Source organism: Siphateles boraxobius, unplaced genomic scaffold, assembly GCF_051911475.1.
Source record: "Siphateles boraxobius isolate OS27281-9 unplaced genomic scaffold, OSU_SipBor_1 8, whole genome shotgun sequence".
NCBI lineage: Eukaryota > Metazoa > Chordata > Actinopteri > Cypriniformes > Leuciscidae > Siphateles > Siphateles boraxobius.
The window spans coordinates 21,144,585-21,172,539 of record NW_027509208.1 but is presented as its reverse complement, the minus strand read 5'-3'; the positions used below and the strand labels follow the sequence as shown (position 1 = coordinate 21,172,539).

Sequence of the window (27,955 nt, the reverse complement as noted above, 5' to 3'; positions counted from 1 at the left end):
ACATTGTTTTTGCTGAGCAGAAAAGCAGAAAATTGTTTGTTACTTTGCATCACACTTCTAAATTAAGGTTTACTGTTGTTAGGGGATTGTGATTTGAGCTGGTCTAAATAACAGATGTTCCTCTATTAGGAACTGCAATGGTACCAGCAAACTGCAGTTTATTTCCTTAATGGAAAAGAGACTTTGAAGGACATTTCAATCTTCTCTCCAATTAGACCATATTATATACCATAATTAACAATCAGCTCTTCATCGAACTTCATTGTGGCAGTTACAGTTTATCTGCAAAGTTTTTTACATATGGATGTGAGGCTTTCCAGTCCATAAATCAAAGTCAATGAGTGAAGTGAAGGCCATTTTCCTGTTCAGCATATATTCAACTTCAATTCCTAGTGTAATCCATTGCAGAAAAGGTGATAAATGATCATCTTGGCTTGGTCCCAGTCCATTTCATCCAAGTGAACCGTAGGTCTAAAGTCTGTTGATCAGATCAATACTTTGACCATCACAGTCTGAAAACTGTCCGGTCAATAATGATTCAATTAGAAATCGTTTTTGGTCAACTAGCAAGTCTAGCACTAGCCAGCATCAGCAAACAGCAAGCAGTCAATTAATTCCTTTTCAGTAGGGATTGTTGGTCCAGTCATATACATCATTAAGGCTTTGAAACACTCTAAAAAACACTATACTATTTAAAAAATATATAATAATAATGAGTAATAGGAAAATTATTAGCGTAATTATGCATGAATAAAATTTCTTCATATGCGTGTTTGTTTGGACAGTTGCTTTGTGCAAGCGGGCAGTAAAGATGTTTGCAGGTGTATGATGGTGGGATAAGAAGCCACAGCCACTTTCTCCCAGACAGCATGAAACAGTCACCATAGCAACCACCACCTTTTTATGCTGAGCTCATTAAAAGCAAAGCTTTGACCTCTACCAAATACAAGCTGCACTTGTCATCCTCAACTAAGGGGATGGGATGATTTATGTGTATGAAATCATTTACTGGAATGCAGGTTTTAATTCAAATCATTGTGTGGTATGTTTCTTAAATGTTAAACTGGACCTTCCATAAACTAAAATTGGTGATTTTACTATGTGGAGATTTAAGTGAAGAGATTGTCTCCAAATTGATGTATCATGGGGTCAAAAAAATGAAATAATACATAAAAAATAAACCAATGAGTAAAAAAGAAAAATATAAATGCTTTTTATCGCTTATTATCCGTTTCAGACCAAGGTTAAAATATTTTAATAGAATTTTAAAAAAGGGTTTAGTTTCCTGTTCTGTGCACTTATATTCTCTACTTCCAACTTTTACACTATTTTATGGATACTTTTCCAAATTAGGTTTGGGGATCCATTTCAACTTCCTCATCACTGCTCTAAAAAGGATGCTGGATGACTTCCAGAGAGTAGCGTTTGCCCTCCAGACATTTCAAGCTTAATAAAGCATTTCTTACTACACACTAAAAGCAAAAAACACACACAAATTATTTGGCAAAATCTGGCAGTATTAGTCACTCAGAAAAATAAAACAGCGGATTTTCCACACATTACACTGTTCAGCATCAAACAATCTAGTTAAAAAGTTTTCAACATGAAAATTACAAGATCATTTCTGGAGCTTCTAAATACTGTTCTGAATAGAAAATAAACAACTAACACCGTGTACATTTTTTTTTCTTGAATGATTGCACACTGTTCGTCTGATGAGGGCCCCGGCACCCTGTATTTGGGGACGAATTTATCTCCAAAGTTCAGTTGGTTTCATTCTAAAGGGTCAGAACGTAAAGGCATAAACAACGCCCACCACTATAATGTTCCCGATGGTGGCGGTGATGGCGATCCAAAGCCATATGGCATCTCGGGACATGGACTGTTGCTCCTCCTGTTGGTTGTGAGCTGCCAGAGCGGCGGCGTGGACGCTAGCAGAGGAGTTGAAGAGAGAGTGATCCGTACTGTAGTCATCGTGAGGCGATGAGTCCATGAAGGCTCCTGTAATCACAGGGATCTGATGATGGAGAAGAGATAAGGTAAGACAGATGACCACACAACCAAATGATTCAATCTTCTACATCACTAACACTGATGTGCACCGTGGTCTGGCTTTGTAGACATCTTACAAAACTCGGTAACAGTTCGATAGTCCACTTTAGACATTTTGCTAACTATAAGTAAATTTGCAACTACATGCCAACTACCTTTCGTTAGTAGACTGTCTGCCTTTAATATCTGGTAACACTTTATTTTGATGCTCCCCAACAGACATTCTACTGACTATACAGTAAGCAATTTTGCAACTACATGTCAACTTATTATACTAACCTTAATCCTAAACTAACAGTCAACTAATACTCTAATGGGAGTTAGTTGACATGTAGTTCCAAAGTTACTTAGCAGAATGTCTAAAGTGTTATGTTAAAGTCTCATTGAAATTAATGCTGGCCACAATTACAGTTCCAGGTACAATCAATAAGTGCACTTAGGTTAGTTTATGGGGAGAGCAGGACTTTTTGTAATAAGTTTAGCCTAAATGTTTTACATTCCTTAAACATCTTTGACATTGTAGTGTAAAATAAATATATTGCTTAATTGAGTCAAATGTAATTAAACGAAAACTACATAAAGGCTGTTTTTACATTAATCTCAATAATATATACAGTACTGTATATCATAGAATACCATTCAGTTTGAGGTTGGTAAGGTTTATTATTATTATTTTCAATGTTGAAGAACGTTTTGCTTAATATTTCTGTGGAAACCATGACACATTTTTTCAGGATTATTTGATAAATAGAAAAATTCAAAATAACAGCATTTATTTATTTCATCATGTGCCAGTTTTAGTAAATTTGCAATGGATCTATACATTTTGGTTTTACTAGATTTATTGCAAATAAAAATGACACTAACTCCGAAAAGTCCAGACCTTATATGGCTACAGAATTAGTGATGTAGCTGATAAAATATAAACTGTATTATTGAAAATATATAAATTGAATGCAGTGTGAGTCGTTTTGATTAAACAGCATCTGTCAAATACACACTGTTTAAGAAGCAGGAGAAATGCTAGTCTTATCGGATTATTATTTTATTTATTAACTAGACCTTTTAAGATCTGAATTCTGAACAACAGGTATTTGATTTTTTTTATTCTCAGAAACAAATGCAGATGTATCTCAAAATAAATGTGTTACTTTCCATAAATCATTATAACTGATTTTTTCCTAACCTGTGGAGAGAAAAACTAAATCTCTTCACAAGATAACCTCAGGAAACAAGCTTACCATATATGGTCTGCAATCTGTTTGTGTGTGGTGTAGCAAAAAAGAAAATAAAACAAATCTAAATCTAAATCTAAATTGTAGTTACCCATTAATTTATTTGAGGATAATGAAGACAGAATATCCTATAAGGATTTTGGCTGTTTGTTCAAAAGTTGAAATATTAAAATAGTTTAAATAACATAATTCATCATAACTATGAATTCCTTCATTTATAAATGTGTTTTTATGAAATAGGACCAGAACACCTTATAAACAGTTGATCGTCTAGATGTAGCATTTTATTGGAGTAGTTGTATTGGAAGAAAGGCATTCTCTGAGATTTAATTGTCTTGTTTACTATTGACTTCTTTATTTATTTGAAATTTAATTTCAAAGTAATGCCTGCTGCAGACATTCACATTCAAGGGAGTAAGTTTAAGTACATCTCTTTTTAACTCTTATTATAGCACATATCTTGTTAACAATTAATGCACCCATTATTCACTGACAGATATTTACAATTTTGGACGATTTATATAAATAGAAAAGTGGTTAATAATAATAATAATAAATAATAATCACTGCTCAAAAATATAATAATAATAATAATAATTATTATAATTTTTTTTGTTAAGTGGGATTGTAAACCTCAATTAGACTTCTCTCATCAAATGCAAGAAATATACCTCTATACCAAACTTTATCTCCCTATGGCTAACATATATAATCTATCTGGGGCTTCTCCATAAACATAAAGATAAAACATGTTACAAATTAATTGCATTTTATATTTGACAAAACTTGACTGTCTAATAGCCCTTGGTCTTGAAAATGCTAATTTTTAGTCATTCACAAAGCAGGGCTGTCATTTCCACAACATTCACAAATTGTCTAAGTTGCATGTTGATGATTAAAGCGAGAATGTGGATAAGAGCAAATAACAATTCTGGCTATTTCCAGAGAGGTAACTGAGCTTTTTTAAGACTGATCAAAAGCTGCATGGGGCAGTAAAGTGTCTGACAGCCTCCACTGAGCCAAGATGAAAAGACGCTCACCACCAGGGTAAAAATATCACAAAGAACCCAAAGATGGCCAATTTCTCTCCTCTCTATTCAGCCTGACATGCACACCTGTCTGTGCTGGTTTGTGGGTGTGAACCCTTACAAGCTGCACATTTCACACATACATAGACGGATCCTTGTTCTGCTTCACTATGGCAACTGGTGACAGAAGAGAACAAGGAAAGATGGAGGCAGGGACGCTGTGAATGAAGGAGGATGACAAACTTAACTGTATATGAGAGGCTACCAGTGAACCATCATGAGCTGCTAAACAAAACCAAAGACATATCTGATGGCAACATTATGAATCATACATCTCAGAGTATAATTGTTTATAATGTGTCATTTCACTCATGGCTGAACAGTTTTTAAGCTGCATCTACAACATATTCAAATAATTTTCAGGAAACACACACACACACAAAAAAAAGAGCAAATAATATTGAACGCTGTCTGTTTACTATACACGCTGGTGCCGGTACCAATACCACAAACATGTATGTAAAATATATTTTTTAATTAAAATAAGTTAATAATTCAGAATGTCATGCTGCTGTGCATTTTGTCAGTTTTGACAGCAATGTTTTTCATTTCGCTTAAGGCAAACACACAAGTGAATTATAGTCTGCCCGGCTTATTTTAAGACCAGGGATGCAGAGCAGAATTTGAGGTTTTCATATTATTTAGGGTATGTTTACACGACGATGTACTAAAAATGGAAAAGGTTTTATTTATTTATATATATATACAGATGACAACTTTGTCAAAATGATCCCTGTTCACATGGATCAACAAAACTACTAAAAACACTGAATTATCATGTCAGGCCAGTAGTTGGCGATGCCACGTTGTAAAGAAACACTACGCGCCTACAGACTGAACACGTAAGACGCATACGACATGACGTCACTGTTTTCACAAATTCACGTTTTTTTGTAGTTTATACAGAGATTTCAGGACCCCAAAACACCGTTGTCTTGTACATGAACTGCCAAAACGCACAAAAAGTTTTCAGTTTTATGTTGTAAACTATGTTGTGTAAACTGCCTCTCAAAATTAGGCCTATTTTGAGATGTTATGTTGATGCATGACTCAGAGGTCAGTGATTGGCTGATTATTGAAGTTAGTGTAAAACAGCAATCGATACAGCACTGCACCTGCTGCTCCTCACTGACAGAACAACTACATCAATCTTTGAGGAGGAAAATCTTCTCCCGTCTTTTTTGAAACATAAAAACTGACGTACACATAAATAGCAGTGCTAATAAATCAGAATGAGGATGTTCACAGGGATTCTAAATAGAACATTTTCAGAGTGCAGAGATTTTCCTTACACATTTCTCCTTTTTATGTAATAACATTGTACAAAAGGTAGCATATGAATCAATGCATGCAATCAAGAGTGGATGTATACATTCACATTCTGTACTAATAAGCACAGACTAAAGCTACATAAAACATAAAAAATCTGCCATTATTTACTATTTCATTAGCACTTTACTGTCAAATTAAGCTGTTCCACTGCATTTTCCTCTATTACTGTAAATTAAAATGACAATTTAATGTCTTAAAGTGTTTTTGCAGAGCAAAAGTTCATAGACCAAATAGTCTAAGTTTAAAAAAGGAGAGAGTACCACAATAATTGAACATGTCGTTATTTCCTATGTTTGTTTAAAGGTGACGTGTGTAATTTTTCAATTTTAAAATACATATTTGGAAATGAAAAAGTCCACATTTCAATTGTTGCCACCAATTAATGTAGCATCGCAGCATGAAAAGGAGATTCAAGCTGTTCCCATTTGAGCGAAGTCACGCTGCTTCGTATGACAACACTTTGGGGAACGCCTTCAGTGTGACTGTGTCTGAAGCACATGTGCAACAAGTCTAATCTTGATTGGTCCTGTGTGCACCTCGTGACGGCATAAGCCGTAAACTACAAAGGGAGGCTGGCAACACAGCAATGTCAGTTGTTGCTCTTTAGCAAGTGCTCTGTGTTGTCTGTCCTATTTGGTGTTGTTTGTCCCGCAGGAACTTTAGATGTTACTATAAGCACAGCTGAAAGAGGGTATCTTCCTGCCTGCGTTAAAACATTGGGAGGTGACACGCATGATCTGACATCACAAGAGATGACCCACTGTCTGCTCTGGTTCTCCCTTAAGCATCCCATGGGGTCGGATTCCATAGTACAGACTTAGCTGAGGCTTTGTCTGTGTGGCGAGCAGCGCGGGGCAGATGGCCGTGAGCATGGCACGAGGCCGGTGGCATGATTAGTAATGAGTCACCTGCATGCCACGCCAGCCTCGTATTGCTCACTGTGGGGCTACGTAAGTATAAAAGGAGGAGTGATGACAGTGAAGGATGAGCGAGGATCAGGCATGGACTATTTTACATTATGTTTGATTAATGAGTGTGTGGCAGTCGTCCTTGAGGGGCTGCCACTTTCAATTTAGTTTTGTGTTTATTTTATTATTTAAGTTGTGATACGTTTGCTGGTTCCCCCCTCCTTCTTCCCAGAGCTAACTAATGCCGGAGCCTGCAGGGAAGGGGGGACTCGCTGCCAGCTGCTCTAAGCCGGAGGAGCTGTCACTGTCCACCAGGCAGCAGAGGAGTCAGAGTGCCGTCCACCGAGGGCTGTCCAGCGCCACCGCCAGGTATCGCGGAGTAGTTCACCCAGCTGGTGGAGGACCGTGTTGTAAAAGGTTATTTTTCTCTCTCCCCTCTCTCTCTCCTCATGCATCCATCTCCTTTTCTCTCGCCTTGTCTTTCCTTACCCCCAGGTGCTGCGGCTGCCATGACTGGCCCCCTGTGGGGGAGTAGAGCGCAGTCTAGTGGGTACCCCCCAGCCAGCGAGGGGCGATAGAGGTATGTGGCAAGCAGGGCCGGGCAGAGGGCTGTGAGAATTTGTATAACTCACAGGAGCTACGTAAGCTTAAAGGTATTAAAGCTGCAGTAGGGAGTTTTGAGAAAATGTTGACTTAGCCTGAAAATTTTAACAAGCACAACTTACAGGTCCAACCCCCTTGCTCTCTGCTGCACTACAACCCTCGCCCCACAGCTCCTCCCCCACAGCGGAGCCTGCCGTGAACGCGCAGGCTAGTAAGCAGGACCACCGATGACGGCGGATTATAAACAGTTATGGAACATTCACTAATAGGGACGAAACATCAACAATATGCTTTACATTGACTATGGCCTGCCCATACTTTGACTACAAACTTGGTCCTCAAATCATTATGTATTTTGCAATACATGTTACTTTATAACGTTACACTCTTTCTATAAGTTATAGCTACTAAGATCACGTTAAAGGATTAGTTCACTTTAAAAAAAACTTTTGCTGATAATTTACTCACCCCCATGTCATCCAAGATGTCCATGTCTTTCTTTCTTCAGTGGAAAAGAAATTAAGTTTTTTGATGAAAACATTCCAGGCTTTTTCTCCATATAATGGACTTCAATAGGACACAAACGTTTCGAGGACCAAATGACAGTTTCAGCGCAGCTTCAAAGGGTTTTAAACGATACCAGACGATGAATAAGGGTCTTATCTAGTGAAACGATCGGTCATTTCAAAAATAAATAAAAAACTTTAAGTTTTATAAGCACAAATGCTCGCCTTGCTCTGTTCTGTGATGCACGTTCATGATCCTGTTCGAATTCGTTCATCCAAATGAACAAATCTTTATTCGAGTCATTTCGTTCGTTGAATGAACGAAATGACTCGAAAAAAGATTCGTTCATTTGGATGAACGAGTTTGAACAGGAGAGTCACGAACGACGGTACGCGCTCGCGCTGTGCAAGAGAGGGGTGATCAGCGCGTACACGAGCGTGATTGATTCTGCTAAGACATTCCTCCTGGCTCTGATTGGTTGTTTCTGACCGGGAGCGGTGTATTTCTGCAAATGGCAGTAGGACCACAGGGAGGAGCCAGTGGAGCTTGATTTTTTTAACAGATTATCTGTCTCATATTCTACTTTCAGGACATAATGAGAGTTTTAACAAATATTTGTTTACAAAAGCTACCTACTGGAGCTTTAACTTTTGTTTTTGTGTATATTTTTAAAGTTGTGAAATGTCTGTAAGAGTTTCACTGAGAGTTCCAGAGAGAGGGGGGCTAACCCTTGATGGGCATCAGTTCCTGAATACAGGTCTCTTAACTGAGGTTGTGGAGACCAGCCCAAACTCTAGAGCTCCTCCCACATGGAATCTTTATACCATAAATGTAAGTTCACTCTTGCTGTTAGTTAACTGCTAACTGCCCAGTGGCTTCAGTGCTAGAGTTCCTTTAAGACCGTCACTCTGCCGGATTTCCCCCATCCAAACTTAAAGTCTGCGTGACGACCCATTTGCATTCCACGCACCACTAAGTGGTGGACCTCTGGAGGAGCATTACCTGGTAATTGTATTCCGTCGTGGCATTATGAGGATGAGGCCAGCAGCTCAGGTCAGAGACCCGACAGGAGGATCTATCCGTGACTTTAGAAGAGTTGCTCCAGGATATATTCAGACCTTTGGCTTTGGTTTTTAGTCCTACAGGCCTTCATTCTACTCCTGTGTCAGTAGACCAAGAGAAGCTAAATCTAATTTGTATGACTGCTCGGCGAGACTGACCAGCTGTTGGTATGCTTAGGGTCCCCTCAAGAGGGCTGCCCGGCTTCCAAACTTTTGGAGGCAATTTTGTGTGCCCTCACCTCTGCCAGTAAACCCATTCCACCCGAAGTATGGCATTAAGTATGTCAACAAGACCTTTGTTGTAAGGTTTATAGACTGGACCTGCTGTCCATGTTGTTTGCCCTCACCTCTGCCAGTAAGCCCATTCCACCCGAAGTATGGCATTAAGTATGTCAACAAGACCTTTGTTGTAAGGTTTATAGACTGGACCTGCTGTCCATGTCAGGGTCTTAAGTGCTCTTGTCCTGAGCTGAGCCTAAACAGTTTCATACCTGGACAGGCATTTGTCAGTATGGTGTAGTGGGTATTTCGTTCCCCAAAGTGTCGTCATAAGACACAGCGTGAGTTCCCTTGAAAGGGAACGTCTCGGGTTACGACTGTGTGACCCTTGTTTCCTGAAAAGGCAATGAAACACTACGTCTCTTCGCCATACTTCCTGCATGCCCGGAGAGGCTTGCTTCAGCCAATCAAAAGCTGACATTACAGTGTTGCCGGCTTCCCTTTGTATCTTCCACATTATGCCGTCATATGTCACGGTGATCCCTAGTGGTCAAAACAGTGTAAATGCAACAAAAACCTAGGCCAAACATGCATGAAAACACCTTTTACAAATCTATTGCAATTTTTTTATTGAAAGTAAAATCTTTCAAATGCAATTATCTAATTATCTAATAAGATTATCAAGTGTCTATATGTGATTTTATCAATTGTCAGGGTTTGTATTTGTTTGTTCTATGAATGGCTCAGCTAAAGGACAATAAGAGACTATTAACTACCATTACTCATTTTAATCATACTAATGTCTAATTAAAATGTCTACAAATGCATAAAATTGATCGGAGATCAGGTACAACCCACAGTAGGGCTTGCATAGACTAGTCGAGTAGTCTAGAGATTGACTACTTCAACCACTAGTCGTCGCTGTCGGAAACAATCGACTACTCGAGCTTGCATTAACCATAAATTAATTAAAAATGGCGAGCGTCACCAACACACACGACACATCAGATGTGGGGAAGTATTTCATCAAGGATGACAAAAGTATCATAATTTGTAAAGGGCCGTTCACATATTGCTTCTAAAAACGCGTGGAAAGTAGTGATGGCCAGTCCGTGAACGAATCGTTCTTTTGAACCGGTTCTTTTTAGTGAACTGGTCGAACTAGTACACTAAATCGGACTGAATCGTTCGAAACGGTTCACGTATTGTGTCAGTGCTGATCCACAAGTTATTAAAGTTACTCACTTTCAGACACGCCTGACAGTCCCTCGGACTCGAAATAAACCAATATCCCAGAGTAAATTTTACTCCAGTAACTCCAACAGTTCACTGAACTAAGACATCAGACATGTTGGTGCTGACTGCTGAGAAAGAAGTGATGAGCACGAGCAGCTGATACTGCGTATGCGCGTAGTACCGAACGGAACGCACAGGTACAGCGCCTGCAGCACGTTTTACGAAATCGAATCACCAGTACACTCACTGACTGAACCGAAAACTGTTTCTTTCGGACGCGTCCGACATACTGAGAACCGATGAGCTGGAGATACTGACCATGCGTGTAATTATTTTCCCCGGACGAAATACATGCTACTTTATTATTTTGTAGCAAAACAAAAAGGGTTCCAAAAGAAAAAATATTGGAAATGTTTATGACTTAATTACTGTATTATCACTGTATGAGTTTTTGAAACAACTGGTGGAGCGAAAGTTTTACATTGTTTATTAAAAAAATAAATAATGTAAAATGACTGTCTTAAATGACTGTACATTGTTTTTTTGACGATGCTGTTGAAGGCCAAATGAAGGGTGTTTTATGATCTCAATAAGGGATTTTGGACAAAAATAACTGAGGTGCAGTAGGCTGTTTTAACAGGAAGCAAGGGGAATTATGAAATGCCTGTACTGTAATTATAGTTAATGACACATTCACAAATTTAGTTTGTATTAAATAAACTGTTTTAATAAAACTTTCAAAGTGTTTCAAACAATACACCATTAAAATTTAACAAAGAAGAATTGTTGAAAACTAGTGCACTTGCACTGTATTTAACTCAGGCAATGCCTGTTTTTATCTTGCAATGTTGAACACAGATTTAATTAGGCTATCTAACATTGACATCACTACCAATCAGGACTGGACTATTTGCACACGTGCTTCAGATGTAGTCATGCTGAAGGTGTTCCCCAAAGTGTCATCATATGCCGCAATATCCCATCCCCTTAAAGGGAACACGAGCTACAGTCCTAACCCGAGACCTTTATCATCATCATTGTTTTTCATATGAAAGTAATATGGAATTAATTTATGCAAGTACAATTTATATATTTTGTTTGAAAACATTTAATTTCATATTGATGATGTTTTGTTGGAAAAGGAATATGTAGGTTTCATAAATTTAGTCATGAGTTATAAGTTTCAAATGAATTTAATTAAATACTTTGAAGCCAATGGAGATCATACTGGTAATTATCATATTATATTTTCTTATAAATTTAATCTAATAATATATTCAACTAATTTGTCTCATATTGATATATATATATATATATATATATATATATATATATATATATATATATATATATATATATAGTGCATTACACTGGTTTCTGCTGTAGTTATTGAAAAAAGTTTAATTTCAAAGAATCTCTCAATTTTTTTTAAATTAATAGAAATGGGGGTAAATTAAGGACATGGTAAAAACATGGTAACATTCAAAATTGTAAAACTGTTGAGCATTCACTCAGTAATGAGAAGTTACTGATTCGATACAATATGGATTTGTTTATAAATATTAAGTTATGACTGTTTTATAAGCTTACACCCCACTTGGTCCAAGTGAATCCAGGAATCCGGACACAAAAGGTGTATACAGTTGTTTTAATGCATTAGGAGGGGTAGCTTTTAATAACAGTCACTGTTGATTTTTATATATAAAAATATCTGAAATATGCAGGGAAAGAAATGCTACATGAACATTTGATATGAAGGCTTTCATACAATGCAACTGTCACATGAACTCACTATCTTGCCACTGCAGAGGCAGTGGTTGAAATGAGTTGCCTGGAGCTCAATACCATTCAGAGAGCTGCATTAAGTCTTAATGATTCCCATGCTTCCTGTAGCCTCTGCTCTGAGCTAAAAAAAATGAAAGATTCAGTGGACAACTGCTAAGAGCCCACAGGCTCACAATAGTGAATAGGCACTCTGGACAGGAGCACCTAATACAAAATAAGATAACGAACCCAAACAAATGTGTACACACTTAAACCGCATATTTATAGATGTCCATGGCTTCTTTATTCAGTCTACTTAGTCACGAATTCACATGCACCAACAACAAACTATGTTGTCAATTACATCAACCCGCATAAATACGCCGTAGAGCGGCATCATAACTTTGCCAAACTGTGCTCTCACATGACGTTAAGCATACAAACAAATAAATAAGCATACTTCTAAAATTAAAAATACTATAACAGTTTGTTAATATCCAAATAATCAGCACAAATCCGTTTATTGAAAAAAAAACAGTTAATTTTTTTTCAGTTAAAAGTATGAGCATGGTTAAAATATGGCTAGCTGTTTAACAACCAATACTCAGTTAAAATGCATGAAACAAATGGATTTATTGATGATAAATAAACTGTTATTGAGTTTTTAAAACACTTGAATTACAACAGATGTTACCTGTTTCATGTATGTATTAATGTATTACAAATATGCTTCATATTAAGTTTAGATTATGTTAAAACTGTGTAATGCAAATGGATGGAAATTTTATAGGCAATTCAAATACATAAATCTTCAATTTAGGACCAAATTTTAATGGAGAAATCATCTTTATGGATATACAGTATGTGTGTGCATGCTTTCTTTTCTATCTCATCATCATTCGTCATTGTTCAGTGCCTGAAGGACAACTAAGTAGTCAAATTTGGCACAGCTTACCCCACTCTCCCTTAAGTTATTACAATATTATTATAATGTCAATGGATTGTTGTCAGTATGATGAAGCCTCATTCTTTCAGACAGGTGTTATCGCTGTGCCAAAGACAATGCGCTCCCGTACAGCAGGGCTCAAAGCTATTTTTTTCCCTCGTTCCATTTAAATGTCAAATTTTTTAGACAAAATACTCTTTTCTGTTCACAGCCGCTACTCTTTGTTCTTGTTTCCAGTCTTAGAAAACCTCCTTCAGCAACTTCTTTATGAACTTCTGGTTTATTATGGTTGAGGTGCAGTCCACTGGCACTTTGGCCTTCAAGCCACCCACAAATTAAAGAAACCCAGAGAGAATAACGTATCCTCGGCTACAGCAGGAGACTAGGGTCAAGGGAAATATTTGACTTTATAAATCTCCAGAGCCAGAGGACAATGGCTGCTTTTTTCATAGTTTTGGATTCACTCAATATGTGTGATATATCTTCTGCTGTGCTTTTGCCTGCCAGTCACAATCAAGTTACATTCCAAATTGCACCTCTTCAACTTCTGGCAGTCTGAGATTTGATTAAGAGCGGCAATCCATCACTACCAATGACTGATTGCCAAAGTGGTTTATTCTTGCAAATACGCATTCAAACTTTGAATGAAAGTTAAGAATGATGAAGCATCTCACTGGATGTGGCCGGAAAGGACGTTTCCCTTAAGCTTATGATAGGATACATCCATGGATATCTTCCACCAAGGGCATGACATTTGCTGTTAGTTAAACTATATAAATTGTATAAAGACTTCCTGACCAACAGTTCTGCTACTGATTGTGAAAGTCGTTTGTGTTTAGGTGATTTTCAGTGACAGATGACACTTAATTTTATTAAAGCATTTGATGCACAAAACCAGAATTATCTAACATAAAATTAATCTAGCATTAGTAGCTAGTTTTGAACACATTACATTTCTGTAGCCATTAACATTATAATTTTGGTCTGTCCCACCTCAGATATCTTTGTCTCTTTGATTGTATCCAATTTTTTACATATTCTTTTTAATTGTATATTATGACTTGATAATTCAAAGTAATTTAAGTTGTAATATTATATTTAAAGTTTTTACACAACTCTGTTAGGAATTTGGAAATCGGTGATGCTTGCATGGTCGCGGCTCGCAGCGTGTGAGTGGAATAACGAGCCGAGCCGAGCGTGTTACGAGCACCTCCCGACCTCCCGATAATTGTTCAGCGTATAGGCTGTTCTCTATTGCCAAATCATACACAACCATGTCACAGGCTAGATGGGGCTATACCTCAGTGGCAGCAACCATACAGCGTGCCATACAGCATGTCATTTTTCTATCAGAAGCTATAGTTGCCTGCAACATTGAAAGCTCCTGTCTATGTGTTTAGCGCAAAAGCTCACGTGATGCCGGCTCGGGATAAAATTTTTGCAGGACAGTCGTGCCGTGTACCAGCTGCTTTGACGCGATTATCAGGTTAACTGACTCATAATGTGTGCAATATCTCACAAGCTCCCGAGTGTCTGAACTCGCACCGTGTACGCCCGCCTTAACCCTTTCACACGTACGATCGGTGTGATTAGAACGGTCAGTGCATCACGTGATCAACTGCTAAATTCAAACGTGCTTTCGCGCGTTTGCTGGCGATGAGCCAGAGAAGGACACACTCAGTGCTGTCATATATCACAACTATTGAGTGTTTTCAACCACATAATGTTTATTTTAGGTTTCAGACATTTAAATACACACAAGTACTAGCAAAACAATGATTTTGAGTTTGTAAAATACGCACTGATGTCTATGAAAGCGGCAATAATACTCCTTTACATTATAATAAGACGACACATTTTATTCATATCAGATACACATTGTGTAAGTAGCTTTACATTTGACCCTATTCTTCTCCCAGTTCACCGGCCACTAACTTTCATGCATTTCGTGAGAAGTGGAGGAATTGACGTGTAAATCCAACAGATCCGATTCTCTGAACTGTGAAACAAACTAACATGGCGCCGCCCATCGCGCATACAGCTCAACTAACGCGATCGTTATAAAAGGTGTTTAAACATCAAAACACATCCACTTGCACATATTTGACAATTGGGATATCAGTGTTTAATGCTATAGCTAATAGATTTGTGAATATTTTTAATAAAAAAGGGAAAATTACATAAAAGCAGATCATCATTCTGTGGCGAACAGGACGGCCGAGGGACGTGAGAGAACGGCGCGAGGCTGGTAGTGCGATTGCTAATGAGCAACACGTATGAAGCACACCGGTCTCGCCTCTCTCATGGAGGAGCGGAAGCATAAAGGAGGAACGACGAAGTTGATGATCGAGAGAGGAACAGGCCTGTATTTTAGTTGTGTTTTGTTTTTGTATTTTATTTTAGCCAGCAGTCGTCCGCGAGGGGCTGCTGGCATTTATATTTATTTTCGGTAGCCAGCAGTCGTCCGCGAGGGGCTGCTGGCGGTATTTTAGTTTGTTTATTTATTTTAAATAAAGTTTATTTGATTGTTCGCCGGTTCCCGCCTCCTTCTTCCCTGAACATTGCTACACATTCATTCAGCGCTGTGTTGTGTTTGCGCTGTGTCACGTGACAAGCAATGACGCGTCACCATGGAAACATTAAAGTGACAAGTTCTAAATAACGGTCGCCTTGAAAAACTCACTCTGGGGGGTCAGTTAGAATATTTTAAACTTACGTGTGAAAGGGTTAAGGCACGTGGTAAACGCATGCCAAAATTCCAAGACTACACCACTACTGACCCAAAAGCACAAGAAAATAGCTCAAAATCATATAAATAAGCCACAGAAGTTTTGGGATTCTGTTCTGTGGAGCGATGAAAAAAAAATGGAACTTTCCGGCACAATGGATCAGTGGTATGTCTGGAGGAAGAAGAATGAAGCATATGCTGAAAACATCACTCTGTCTACAGTTAAGCATGGTGGTGGCTCAGTGATGTTCTGGTGCTGCTTTGCATCCTCTGACAATGGAAACCTGCTGCATGTGGAAGGCAAGATGGATTCATTGAAGTATCAGGAAATCCTAGGAGAAAACATCATGCCGTCAGTGAGGAAGGTGAAGCTGAAGCTTGAGCGTCATTGGACCTTCCAACAGGACAATGGTCCCAAGCATATCTCAAATTCCTCCAAGGCTTGGTTGCAGAAGTCGTCCAGGAAGTTTCTACAGTGGCCATCACAGTCAACTGATTTGAACCCCAAAGAAAATCTCTGGTGGGATTTTAAGGTGGCGGCTGCAGCACATAAACCCAAGAATATTACTGAAAGGAGGCCATTGCTTATGAGGAATGGGCTAAGATATCTTAGAAGCACTGCCAGAAGCTGGTGTCTAGTTATACATCTCGTTTGCAGCAGGTCATAACAGCAAAAGGGTCTATGTTCTAAAGATGCTTGCCATGAAAGGGTTGAATAATTTTGAGACTGCAAAAGTCATTAAAAGTTGCATCTTCAGTTGAATTTGGGGAAACCACTTGACACATTTGTTGTGTTGACCTATTTCAGTTACTTTTGTTTGATTTGTTAATTGCAAACAGCTGAAAGTGTGTAGATTTTGCCAATAAACCTGATCAGCAAACAGAGGTTGAATAATTAAGATTACAACTGTATTATTGTTAGGGTTATTTTCTTTTTGTGCGTGTTTCCTTTGTTCCAGTTTTCCCATATCCTAGAATTTCCCTAGCGGCAGCAAAAATTATTTTGCAGCAAGTGTGGTCTAATGTCTCTCCGTTGGCATTCGAGCTGGGAAAAACAAACTCTGTTGTGACGGTTCTGCGTGATTTCCATAGGTGATTTCCCTGCTACTTGAAAACAAAGAAGATGCTGCTGGTGAACAATGGTCTTTCGAATCGGCTTTGGCCGCGGCTCTGGATGACTCTGAGTTAAGAGAACGTAACTTTAAGTCATTCTTAAAAAAGGAAGATGTGTTCGGAGTTTTGACGATCGGATATGGTAAAAGTTTAATATATCAACTAGCTCCGCTGGTGAAAAAACGCATGGGACTCATTCAGCCACAGCCGTTCGTTGCTCTGTTTGGTTGCAGCGTTGTCCTATTGCGTGCAGAGGGAATTTGAAAGACAACTGTTTATCCCGCCCCTCAGATACCCCTTTTCCACCAAAGCATTTTGAGAGCCGGTTCGGAGCCGGTGCCTACTCGCGAACCGGTTCTTTGTGTTTCGACAGCCAAAGAACCGGTTCTCGGCCAGGAAAACTGGTTCCAAAGCGGCACCAACTCTTTGCTGGACTAGAACCAGAGAACCGTTCTTTTACCACCGTGTCATGCTTACGGCGGGGCTGGAGGCGGGTTTAGATGTGTCCTAAACATATTTTATGACCGCAAAGCCAGGAGAAACATTTGCAGAAACACGATGTAGTCCACCATTGTAATTATAATGCTTGAAGTTGGCGCAAGCGTTTCTAGCTTTTTTTAAATTTTATTTTTTTATTGAAAACATTATGTAAGCAAAGAAGAAAACAGTCAAAATATAGAACAAATAAACGGAAAGAAAAAAAGACACAAGACAGAGGTACATAACTAATCAGAAATGATTACATATCAAAGGAAAAGATTAAAAGACTTACTTATTTCAATTGTTTTTAAAGCCTTCATGGAACACAAGTTAGAGATAATCCCAAAATAATGTACTTGCTAGCGTTTCTGTATGGCGACGTACACAGTGACGTAACGACGTCGTTCGCTGGGCGCTCTAGTCAGTGGGAAAACAAACCGGTTCTGAGAAGGTTCGCAAGTTGAACCAACTCCGAACTAACTTTGAACCAGCACCAGTTCCGAACCAGTTCTTTTTTGGTGGAAAAGGGGTAAGATTGAGGTATGCCAATTGTGAGTTCCCAGACCTAACATCTTGATGTAGGTCTGGCTTGCCAGGCTAGTTTTCCCGCCTATTTGATTCCCGTATTTGTGTGCTTAGTTACTGAAAGTTGCACCGATTCTGAGTACGATGACGATCTCCCTGTGTATTTATAAAGTGTGTGTTTCAGTTGCTCTTTGTCTGTTCTCGTCATTACATTGGTGTAGTTCTGTTATCCGTCTTTTATTTCTTGGATATTCTGAAATGTTCTTCGAGTTTATGAGAATTCAAAAATTATTTTCCGTTTTTGCTACACCCCAGCATGATAGATTTAGTTAATGATTGTCACGTTGTGTTACAGACAGGAAGACGAAGACAGACAGATCCAGTTCAGTACACTCAAAGTTTAATCTTAATACCTCAGGCAGGCAGAGAGACAGGCAATAGCAAACACAACTTAACATAACAGATATCAGACAGGGAATGAAGGCAAGGGCACAACTTAAGTAACAAACACAAACAAGATGGTTAACAGAACACAGCTGGTTCAAATTAACTAATAATGATGGTGACCATGGTAACAACGTAGTGGCGGGAAAACTGAACAAAGGAAAATATGTGACTAATGAAAACAAATTGAACACCATAATAGTGACACTGATAATTGCAACCCCAATTTTGTTTCTTTACATTTTAATATTTATTAGCAGAAAATGAAATCAAAGTTTAAACGAAATGTAGACGTGTGTGTATCATGATTAGTTTTAATATTCCACATACACTCATTTTTCGAGAGTTCAGTAAGCGTAAGGTTGTAAATTTCAGAAAGAAAATTGTGTGTATTGATTTAACATTTTAATTCTGTTTCAAGACAGAGCTTGCTGTTTTTCCTACTCTATTACTCTTCTGTCTCAGCCTATAAATGATACAGAAGACAGAGTGTAATTTAGCCTTACTCTACTGTAGTGGCATATGCTAAAAGCTGTTTTACATTATGTGGTAAGACACGAAACAGTCCTCATCTATCCAAGCCAATGGTCGTGCTCTCAAACCAAAGCTCCTCTTTCGCAGAATAACAATTACTCTTGATCCTCCAGAGAGAGGGCTGCAAAAATGGAAAAGAGTTGGAGCAATTTGCAGAGGGTTTGGACTGATCTCATATTCAGCCACTTCTGAAAGGAAAAGGAAGCTTTTAAATTATGTAAATGAATGCTCTGAAACCAATGGCTAGAAATGAGAGTTAAAGAGAACAGCCCAGCGATATAAAGAGAAATATGTGATATGAATATATTCTAAGTAATAGGCTAATATTCATACCCACTGTAATAATCCACTTAATGAAAAAAGGGAAACAAGAATCTAGTTGTTGAAGGCAGAATGAAGTGTGACCAATTGACTTTCTATCAATTTAAGCAGTTAAACTAGGAAATTAGAGGAGACCAAGAACAGAAAAAAGAACACCAGTCCTTCAGCTTTGGCAAGATAACACGCATTGATGTTGACTAATGAGTTTCTGCATTCTAGAAATGAAATATTTTCAGAGTCTGATAGCCCTCATGCCATGAAGAGATAAAGGCCTTTGCCACAAGTGGCTGTTATACACTGCATGAAGGATACAATGAGAAAAGCAGAGATAAAGGTGCTACTTTACAAAGCTTTGTAATGATACTTATTAGAAAGACAGAATTATCAAACAATAAAAGTCTATGGTAAGGTTTGAACACAAATTATAATTCATAAGTCTCATTGTGGTATATCTGTGGAAATTTAAATGCAGATCGTTATATATATATATATATATATATATATATATATATATATATATATATATATATATATATATATATATATATCACTGAACATCACACTATTATTTTTTATAATTATTTTTTATGAATGACTTATTTTTCAAATTAACCAAAGTAATTATTCCTTTGAATAGAAGGTAAATAGTAAGAATAGAAGATTGGATTTTATACACAAAAAGGATTGAGAGCAGACTAAGAGACAGCCACATGATAATTGTTTGCTCTTTTCTACATTTTAATATTTTAGTTTTAGTTTAATTTATTATTAAGTGTAAACATTATTGACATTATTACAGCTTTATGTTTCTCCTTTTATTCTCCTTGTTTTATTAGCTTTATTTGAGTGGTGTTATATTTATAAACTTTAAGAGTATAAAAGGGGTTTTATATGATCATTTTAAACCGGGTGTCCATTGCATCAAATGAGTATGAGACCATGCCAATCCAAAAAAATAAATAAAAGTGGGGTTGTGGTAAATCTTATAGCATTACAAATATTTGTTGGTAATATTTTAACCTTTTGACCTCACATAAAATGTTGTGCATCCAGCACACATCAGTTAAATACATTTGGTTTCACATGTATTTGGTACATTTGGAATCACATGCATTCATAAATGTGACGACTTACATAAAAGTATCACCACATGTCGGAGAACTGCTCACAAAATACAAGGGAGGCAGATGGGAGGAAAAACAACTAATGTGAACCATTAGCTTGTGCCTCTGAGAGAAGGAATCCTCTGGCTAGAGCAAATGAATCAGTGTCCAATGAACTCCACAGCATTATCTACAGTGAAGTGCCATTTCCATTCACAGCAGTCCTGAAAAAGCTTCTGGCCCCCCTTCCACTGCCTTCATCGTCCTTATGGGCCCACACTTACCCATCCAGGCATCACTGTCCTCAGATAACAGGGAGACGCGGGGAATGACACTCGGGTCTCAGAGGAGGAGATCTGAGATTGGTGATGTGGCATTTGTTCAGCTGGCTGAAACGGACTAGAACTCCCTCATCAGCAGTTTGCAAATTTGTCTTGGCTCACAATTTTAGTGTCACAGACACTACAATTTGCTAAATAACCCGAATTAACCTTAATTAAAAGAGTATCACTTCCAGCATTGTGCAGTAGCTTCACCTCAAACAGCCAATTTACATTTATCAGTGGTGAGGTGGCAGATTCTTTGTTTATAAAAGCATGTAGCTTTTCAGTAGCAAAGCTTTTTTATTGATTAAGTAGCAGGGTAGCATTGACACAAGCTATTTGTTTTGTTTTCGCTAACAATATACAACATACCATATGAAATATATTCTGTCAGCTTCTTAGAATCACAATTAAAGCAAAGGCCGATTCATGAATGAATCAATGTTTTAAGTCAGCTGTATTTAAACAACTGATTAACAAATCGGTCTGAATCTTTCAGATAGCTCAGTCACACACTGAATCAATTGGAGTGCTTTCTCACTCCATAAAACACAGACATGAAATTTAATTAGGTTCAAGACCAGCAGCTTGTGAACAGCTCTGTAATGCAGAGGAAAACATGTTAAAACAGTATGCAAAAACCTTAGTAGTACCAAAAAAGTGTCATGACATTTCCATGGCTTCGACATGGTATTCTTTAAAGTACCTTGGAGTACCATGTAAATATCATGGTACATGAATGGGGGTAGCACAGTGGTTAAGTGAGTAGCACTGTCACCTCACAGCAATAAGGTCCCCCCATTCAAACCCCAGCTGAGAGTTTCTGTGTGGAGTTTGCATTTTCTCCCTGTGTCAGCATGGTTTTCCCCCACAGTCCAAAGACATGCAGGTTAGGTCAATTGGATATGTGTGTGAATGTGAATATGTGAATGTGTCAGGAAGGGCATCCGAAGTAAAACCTATACCAAATCAAATGTGTGTGTGAAGCGGACCCTACAAATTAGCGGGAATAAGGCTAGGAAGATGGATGGATGGATGGATCATGGTACATGAATATGGTAATAATTTAGTACCAAGAAATAGCTAAGGTATACCTAAAGGAGAGATACATGGGTACATGTTCTGCACATGGGTGACGGGTGAACCGTCAATATTTGATGTAACAGGTGAAATGTTAATGTGGTCATTTGCAGTGCGGGTGCGGTTCAGGAATCAATAGGCACAGGCTGACAGCGGGTCCAATAGCAAATACTATTTTGAGGCAATTCGGTACCTACTGATAGGCAGCTGATTTCAAACGGTCCTGTGCTTATTTGTGTTCAGTCTTAAAAACGTCCAAATATTCAGTCATTAAGGGAGTGTTCTTTGTTAGCTTTCTGTATATAATTTATTCGCAATTTGAATGAAAGTTTTATCTTTCATGCTGCTAAGAGGATCAACACCCACATATACACTGCAGTTACAGGAGAGACAATCGCAATGAAATGAGTGAATACGCTACAATATTCCAGACATTATATGAGAGTAAAGGCTCATATTGTAACATGTATGCTGTTTCCTGTGTTCCTTGTGACCTAGTTTCGCTGTCTGTTAATTAGTCATTATTTTCACCAGTTGTTTCATCAATTATCCCATTAGTTCCATTTGTTTGCTCTATGTATTTGTACCTTGTGTTCTCCTTTGTTCTCATCAATGTTAAGTTATGTTTGTATTAGTTTCCTGTTTGATCTCCAGAGTGTTGTCAATAAAGACATTTATACTTACTCACCTTCGTCTTAGTGCGTGTACGCAACCAACTCATGACAGAAGAACTAACCAAACCGAAAATAGACTTCCCGGCTGTTCAGCTGTTATGCCTCAAGCAGGAGCAGCAATCCCTGGAGACCCACACCAGTGGATTTCTATATCTGGCATGTCTCACCAACTTCCTGGACCGATCGCTGTGCATCTTCTTCCATGTAAGCCTAAACGCAGAAATGAAGGCGCGCCTGCCTGGTGTGGGTCCTTTGAGGAATTTGCCATCTACCATCACCCAGCTGCAAGGTAGATGAACCTGAGCCCATCACAGATGGAGGAATTCAGCCTGCCCCAAGGAATGAGCCGGAGCCGATGAAAAGGACATAGGTTGAAATTGTCTCAGAGCCGGAGCCTCGACAATCCTCTTACCAGATGTGTGAGCCGGCAACACTGTGCGCCGCCTGAGGAGTCGTCATTGAGTACGAGGGAATGGAGTGGAGCCACGCCCACACTCCCGCCACAAAGGGTGGAATGTGTCTGGACTATTTACTTAGTTGTTGTAATGAGGTCTGTGTTGAAGAGGATGATTCCCTACCCCTGCTGATCCTGCAGCCCTGAATCTCCAGTCTTCCCCGTGGTTCCGTCCAGTCCTAGTTCTCCTGTGTCTCCGATGGTTCAATACAGCAATAGTTCTCCAGTACTTCCAGTATGCCCTGCCAGCCTCCCTCTCCTGCCTCCTCTTCAGATCTCTGTCAGTAACTCAACCCAGTCACTGCTGTCTCCCGTCAGCCCCTTTGTTCCTTCTCCACCATCCGTCTGTGGTGTGGTTCCATCTAGGGCCAGCCGTATAACAGCACCATCTAGATCCCCTGGCTCAGCCTCCAGCCACTGACCCAGTCACTCCACCTCGGCCCATCGTCCAGACTCCTCCACCCTGGCACCTCCATCCCTCTGCTCCACCTGGGACCCTCGGCCTTATTGCTCTACCGGGCTCCCTCGACCCTCCGGCTCTACCTCGGTCAGACGTCGCCTTGTCTACACCACGGAATTACGAGCCATCTGCTGCGCGCCTTCCTTTCGGTTCCAACTCGGCCCTCAGTCGCTCCGGCTCCACCTCAGATTTCCGGTTCCCTGGTTTAACCTCGGGGGGTCGTCACCGCGGCTTCGTCGTAGCCCCTGAAGCCTGATTATCGTGCCTGTCCATAGGCTCTCTGTCTGCACTCCAGGCTCCTTCTCCACCAGCTCAGTCTCTGTCCGTCATCCCCATGGCCTCGTTGAGGGGATAGACAACATGGCTCCTCCTGCCCTGGACTCCTGCCGCTCACTTCATCAATTATCTCATCAGTTCCCTTTGTGTATTTATACCCGTGTTCTCCCTCATTCTATGTTTGTTTTCGTCAATGTTAAGTTGTGTTTGTGTTAGTTTCCTGTTTGGACTCCAGAGTTATATAGCCTGTATAGGCAGATTGTTCAAATGATAGGCAAACGTTTTGTATTGTTTACATGACGGATGCACTTTCTCATCTTTTTTTCCTTGTTAGGCTGCTTGTCTATTTTTCTTAAATGCATTAACTCAGAATGCAAAATGGTGTTTTGATTGCTGGTGTTACATGATAAAGTAAATCATTTTTGTCTACATGACGTTGTAGATTTAAAGTGGGTGCGGTTCAGGTCGCGGTCTTTGTCAATTTGGTCGGGTCAGGTGCGGATTTAAATTAGTGCTGCTGTCTAGCATGATTTAGCATGTTGCTAACATGAATAATTTAATTATTATAATTACAGCATTATATTATGCCTATGGTCAGTGAAAACAACAGTTATGCCAAGTTTGGCTGCCTATTAAATGCAACAACAACAAAAAGGTCACTGTTTTAATTAAATCTGTTTTAGATTTTGACTATATATGTATATCTCTAAGTAAAATTTACCCGAGGGTCTACCGATAATAAAAGTGTAGATGATTGACTTTTTTTTTACGAGAAATAACTCAAAATAAAAAAGTGAGCCCAATTTACTTCAATAATAGGCGATAAGAATGATGATATATTGAGCATTACCACTAAGAAAACAAAGACAGAAAAAAATATATGTCAATTTTCAAATATGCTTTTAAAATTTCTAATGCTAATGCATGACTACATTTACAAAAGGTGCCAAGGGCCAGGTGAAAAAGCCAAAGCATGTGTTATCACTGTAGAGTATTACTAGTACAGAGTTGTCCCAAAAGAGACCTGCCCACAAACGTGTAACATGCATTAGGGATTCAATGACTGTCAGAGAGTCTACAGATAGACCCAAGGCTAAACCTCGGCAAAGCATTCACAGAAGACAGACAAAAAGCAGCCATGGGGAAATAAAGGAAGCTGATATGCATGTGGTGAGGTTCAAAGGCTGATGAAAAGGTGCACTGGTGAAATGAGGATACTTTTTTCATTTGCTGGAAATAAAGGATGCAGATGACAGGGAAACCATTCAATGAGGACTGTAGAAAATAGCACAAACGAGCACTTGGAGTGTGTTGAGACCAAGAATGTTTTTGATGACAGATGGTGTATTTATGGCATTTCCAGATGTGGCTAACTGGATTGTGATAACCAGCCAAACTTTTACTTGAAGTCACGAAGACTAAAAATTATGTTCTTAGATGCTGGTATTATGAATGAATTGTGTGAACCAAGCAACACACCAAAACAAAAAAATAAGTAATCTGAGGGCACATCATATGAGTAAAACAGCATTTTATGTTAGTGATACCCAGGATTAATTACCAACCTAAAGGGCTTGACGGCTATGCCAAAGACTCATATAACCAAAAGTTATCAGACAATATAGAGCTAAAAGAATAAGCCACTTTCTCTTTAATATCTGGCTTTGATGAAGGCAGAGAAAGAGGTGCTAAAAAGCTTAGAGGACAAATGTTGAAAAGACTTCAAGTTCGTTACTATGGAAGTCAACAGTGCTTATCCAAATTCCTAACTGTTAACACATAATTGATCGGATTTAGATTGCTCTACATACTCAGCAACTTGCAAAAATAGTGCTGCACACATGAGACTCAACTTGCAATTGAGTTCAGTTCACTAAGTGTGAATATGTTCTACTTTATACCTCAAAATATTAGGTGAAAGAATGAATGTGAACCATTTGTGAAAGCCTGTTTTGAACATTTGAACATGTTTTGAAATTAGTTTTTTTCCTGCATTATTAGTACAGTACTCTGCATATAAGTTGCATAACGTTTTGTAACATCACTGATATAGTTTAGCTTGTTCCCAAAAAAATGAGCTCAACCGTTCTACACCATCTGAGCAAAATTAAGCAATTTAATTAAAGGCAGAGATCCAATACTATCTGAGATAAATGAGGCAAGTTGGAGAATTAGTGGAACTCGCTAGCAATCAGGGCCATTGAGAGAAACCACGGCCATATTTTATCTCCTGTCAAAACATGAAGCCAAAGATTAATTTGCATCAAGGGCACAAATGTGGGATGAAACCAAACTGAAAAATCATTATGCCTTGAACTGCTGAATATTGGGATTTGGCCCAACTCCAAAACTCTCCACTGGGAGTCATTATAGCATATAGAAACTAAGACCTCAAACCAATTTGTACAGTCACATGGTGGGTTCTGAAATAGACCAGACTTGGCATCAGAAATCAGTCAAACCAAATCTTACCTATCAGACGTGACGTTATGAGGGCCATGTCTATTCTTGGTGATAGCACTGTACTGGCAGGCTAATTTTGACCTTAGCATGGCTCTAAGTTAGTCTCATCCATTCATATTAATGCATCGGCCTTTAGGCTGTCAAGAGAAATGACACTGAGAGAAGAAACAACACTAATGGAGAGATCACTCTTTGATGCCCTGCAACCTATCTCTGTCTGGCCTTTGATCAAATCCATATACTGCACAAACTACAGCTAAAGTTATTTCCATAGCCCATCCAGTAAGAGGGAAAGGATTGTTTAGTTGCACTCCTGGCTGATGTTGCAATGATGTTCACTTCGCTTGGATACATCCTTTTAAATGACTCTGTCAGTGCAATTTTGTGTCAGTCGTGTCAGTGTCAGTCGCTCCAAGCAAAACTCATCTCGCTTGTTTGCCTACAAGAAAGTTTTCATCCAAAACAAGCACTGTGTGTGATCACAGAGGATTGGCTTAGTTTTTTTTTTCTTCGTTTTTTTACATCAAACCCCAGCGAAATGGCTACCATCGGGGAGTTTTCTTTTAACTATCTCTCTCTGCTGCAGTGTTTTAAAAGACTGTATACTTTTGCCTTTAGATTTTTTATCTGCCAGTTTAATCAAACACAAGGAAATGAACATGACTATGAAGCTTGGGCACTGCTGTTCTCTTCTATTAGCCTTCCACCAATAATTGCAAAACCTGCAGTTACAAACTGCTTGTAATGAGTTTTGTACTCATTACAAAACCTGCAGTTGTTCCTATAAATTCTTAATTTTATTGCTCTCTGAATCATGCACACTGCACCCACATGGTCTAATAAATAATATTTGATCACATTTATTACAATTGCACAGTATACATGTTTAGGACTAATTTAATTTCAATAAATTGCTACTTGTTGCAAAGTGCGTGGATGAAGCAATTCACCCCGGATAATTTTATACATTTACAGTACGCTTTTGGCTTATGCTTTTATGTAATATATATATACACACACACACACACACACACACACACACACTATATATATATATATATATATATATATATATATATATATATATATATATATATATATATATATATATCATCTGCCTGTCTGTCAGTCTTTTCTTATGTATTTCTGATAATCAGTAAGACCACAATCACTGTTTACTAAATGGCAACTAGATAATTAGATTTTTTTTTGTTTTGTTTTTTGGAATTGTTCTATATAAAACTAATGGTTTCTGATTGCAACAGTGACAAAAAGTGCATCTGACTCTTTTTTAAAGTAAAATATCTTTAAAAAAAAATATGTGTGTCACATGGATACAGGTTGAGTTTTTAAAGTGCGTCAATAGTTAGAATGAGTATTTGGCTTGTCATGAACTCCACAAGTTGCAGAAATCAATGATCTTTGTTACCTAGCATGATTTGATAATGTTACAAAGAGCATCTTGAGCTTCATGTGGAAACGAAAATGTTACCTTTTGTGCAAAGCAGTTCAAACACTTACTATCACAAAATGTATCTTGTTATTAACAAGTACATAGTCATATCTTCTTATTGTTTTACATTTCCTAGAAATCCTGAAACTCTCTGTTTACTACCGTGTTTAAAAACGTATTTTAAATCCCATTTTTAATGTGGTCTCGGAGTTTTGGACCCCACAGTATATACAATACAAATCGACTTAGTTTTTCTGATATGATAAACTGAAGTTTGTATTGACTTTATCTCTGATGGCTCGAGACGAAAGCGTGAAATGTCTTACCTGGGCGGCCATAAATGACAGATCCATGATGATTTGCTTATCAGAAGAATAACTAAAGCTTCAGGAAGGTCAGGTAAGCTCGGTTTCTGTGTCGTCTCTGTCCACGGAGGTTACCTATTTACTCCCAAATAACATCGTCGAGGTACAGCCTCCAGGTACATGAATCCTGGACATCTGATGTGCGTCTGCGATCATTTTAGAGACGGATCAAGAGCGAGACGAGGATGAGACAGAGCAGAAGAGAAGA

The 27,955-nt window shown here is 38.6% G+C and overlaps 1 protein-coding gene across 1 annotated transcript; it reads right to left on the bottom strand.

Moving 5' to 3' along the window:
• Positions 1-561: 561 nt before the first annotated feature.
• On the bottom strand, positions 562-27,955 carry LOC143729518 (uncharacterized protein C14orf132). Its single transcript, XM_077220820.1, has 2 exons — positions 27,709-27,955; positions 562-2,017 (listed from the first exon to the last, which is right to left on the bottom strand). Exons 1-2 carry the CDS (start codon positions 27,733-27,735, stop codon positions 1,787-1,789), a joined length of 258 nt encoding a protein of 85 aa, XP_077076935.1. The 5' UTR covers positions 27,736-27,955; the 3' UTR covers positions 562-1,786.

Excerpts from the sequence above, each read along its gene's own strand:
- LOC143729518 (XM_077220820.1), bottom strand. The coding sequence starts at position 27,735 with ATGGATCTGTCATTTATGGCCGCCCAG. Across the intron at positions 2,018-27,708 it reads TGTCATTTATGGCCGCCCAG|ATCCCTGTGATTACAGGAGC; the intron begins GTAAGACATTTC and ends CTCCATCATCAG.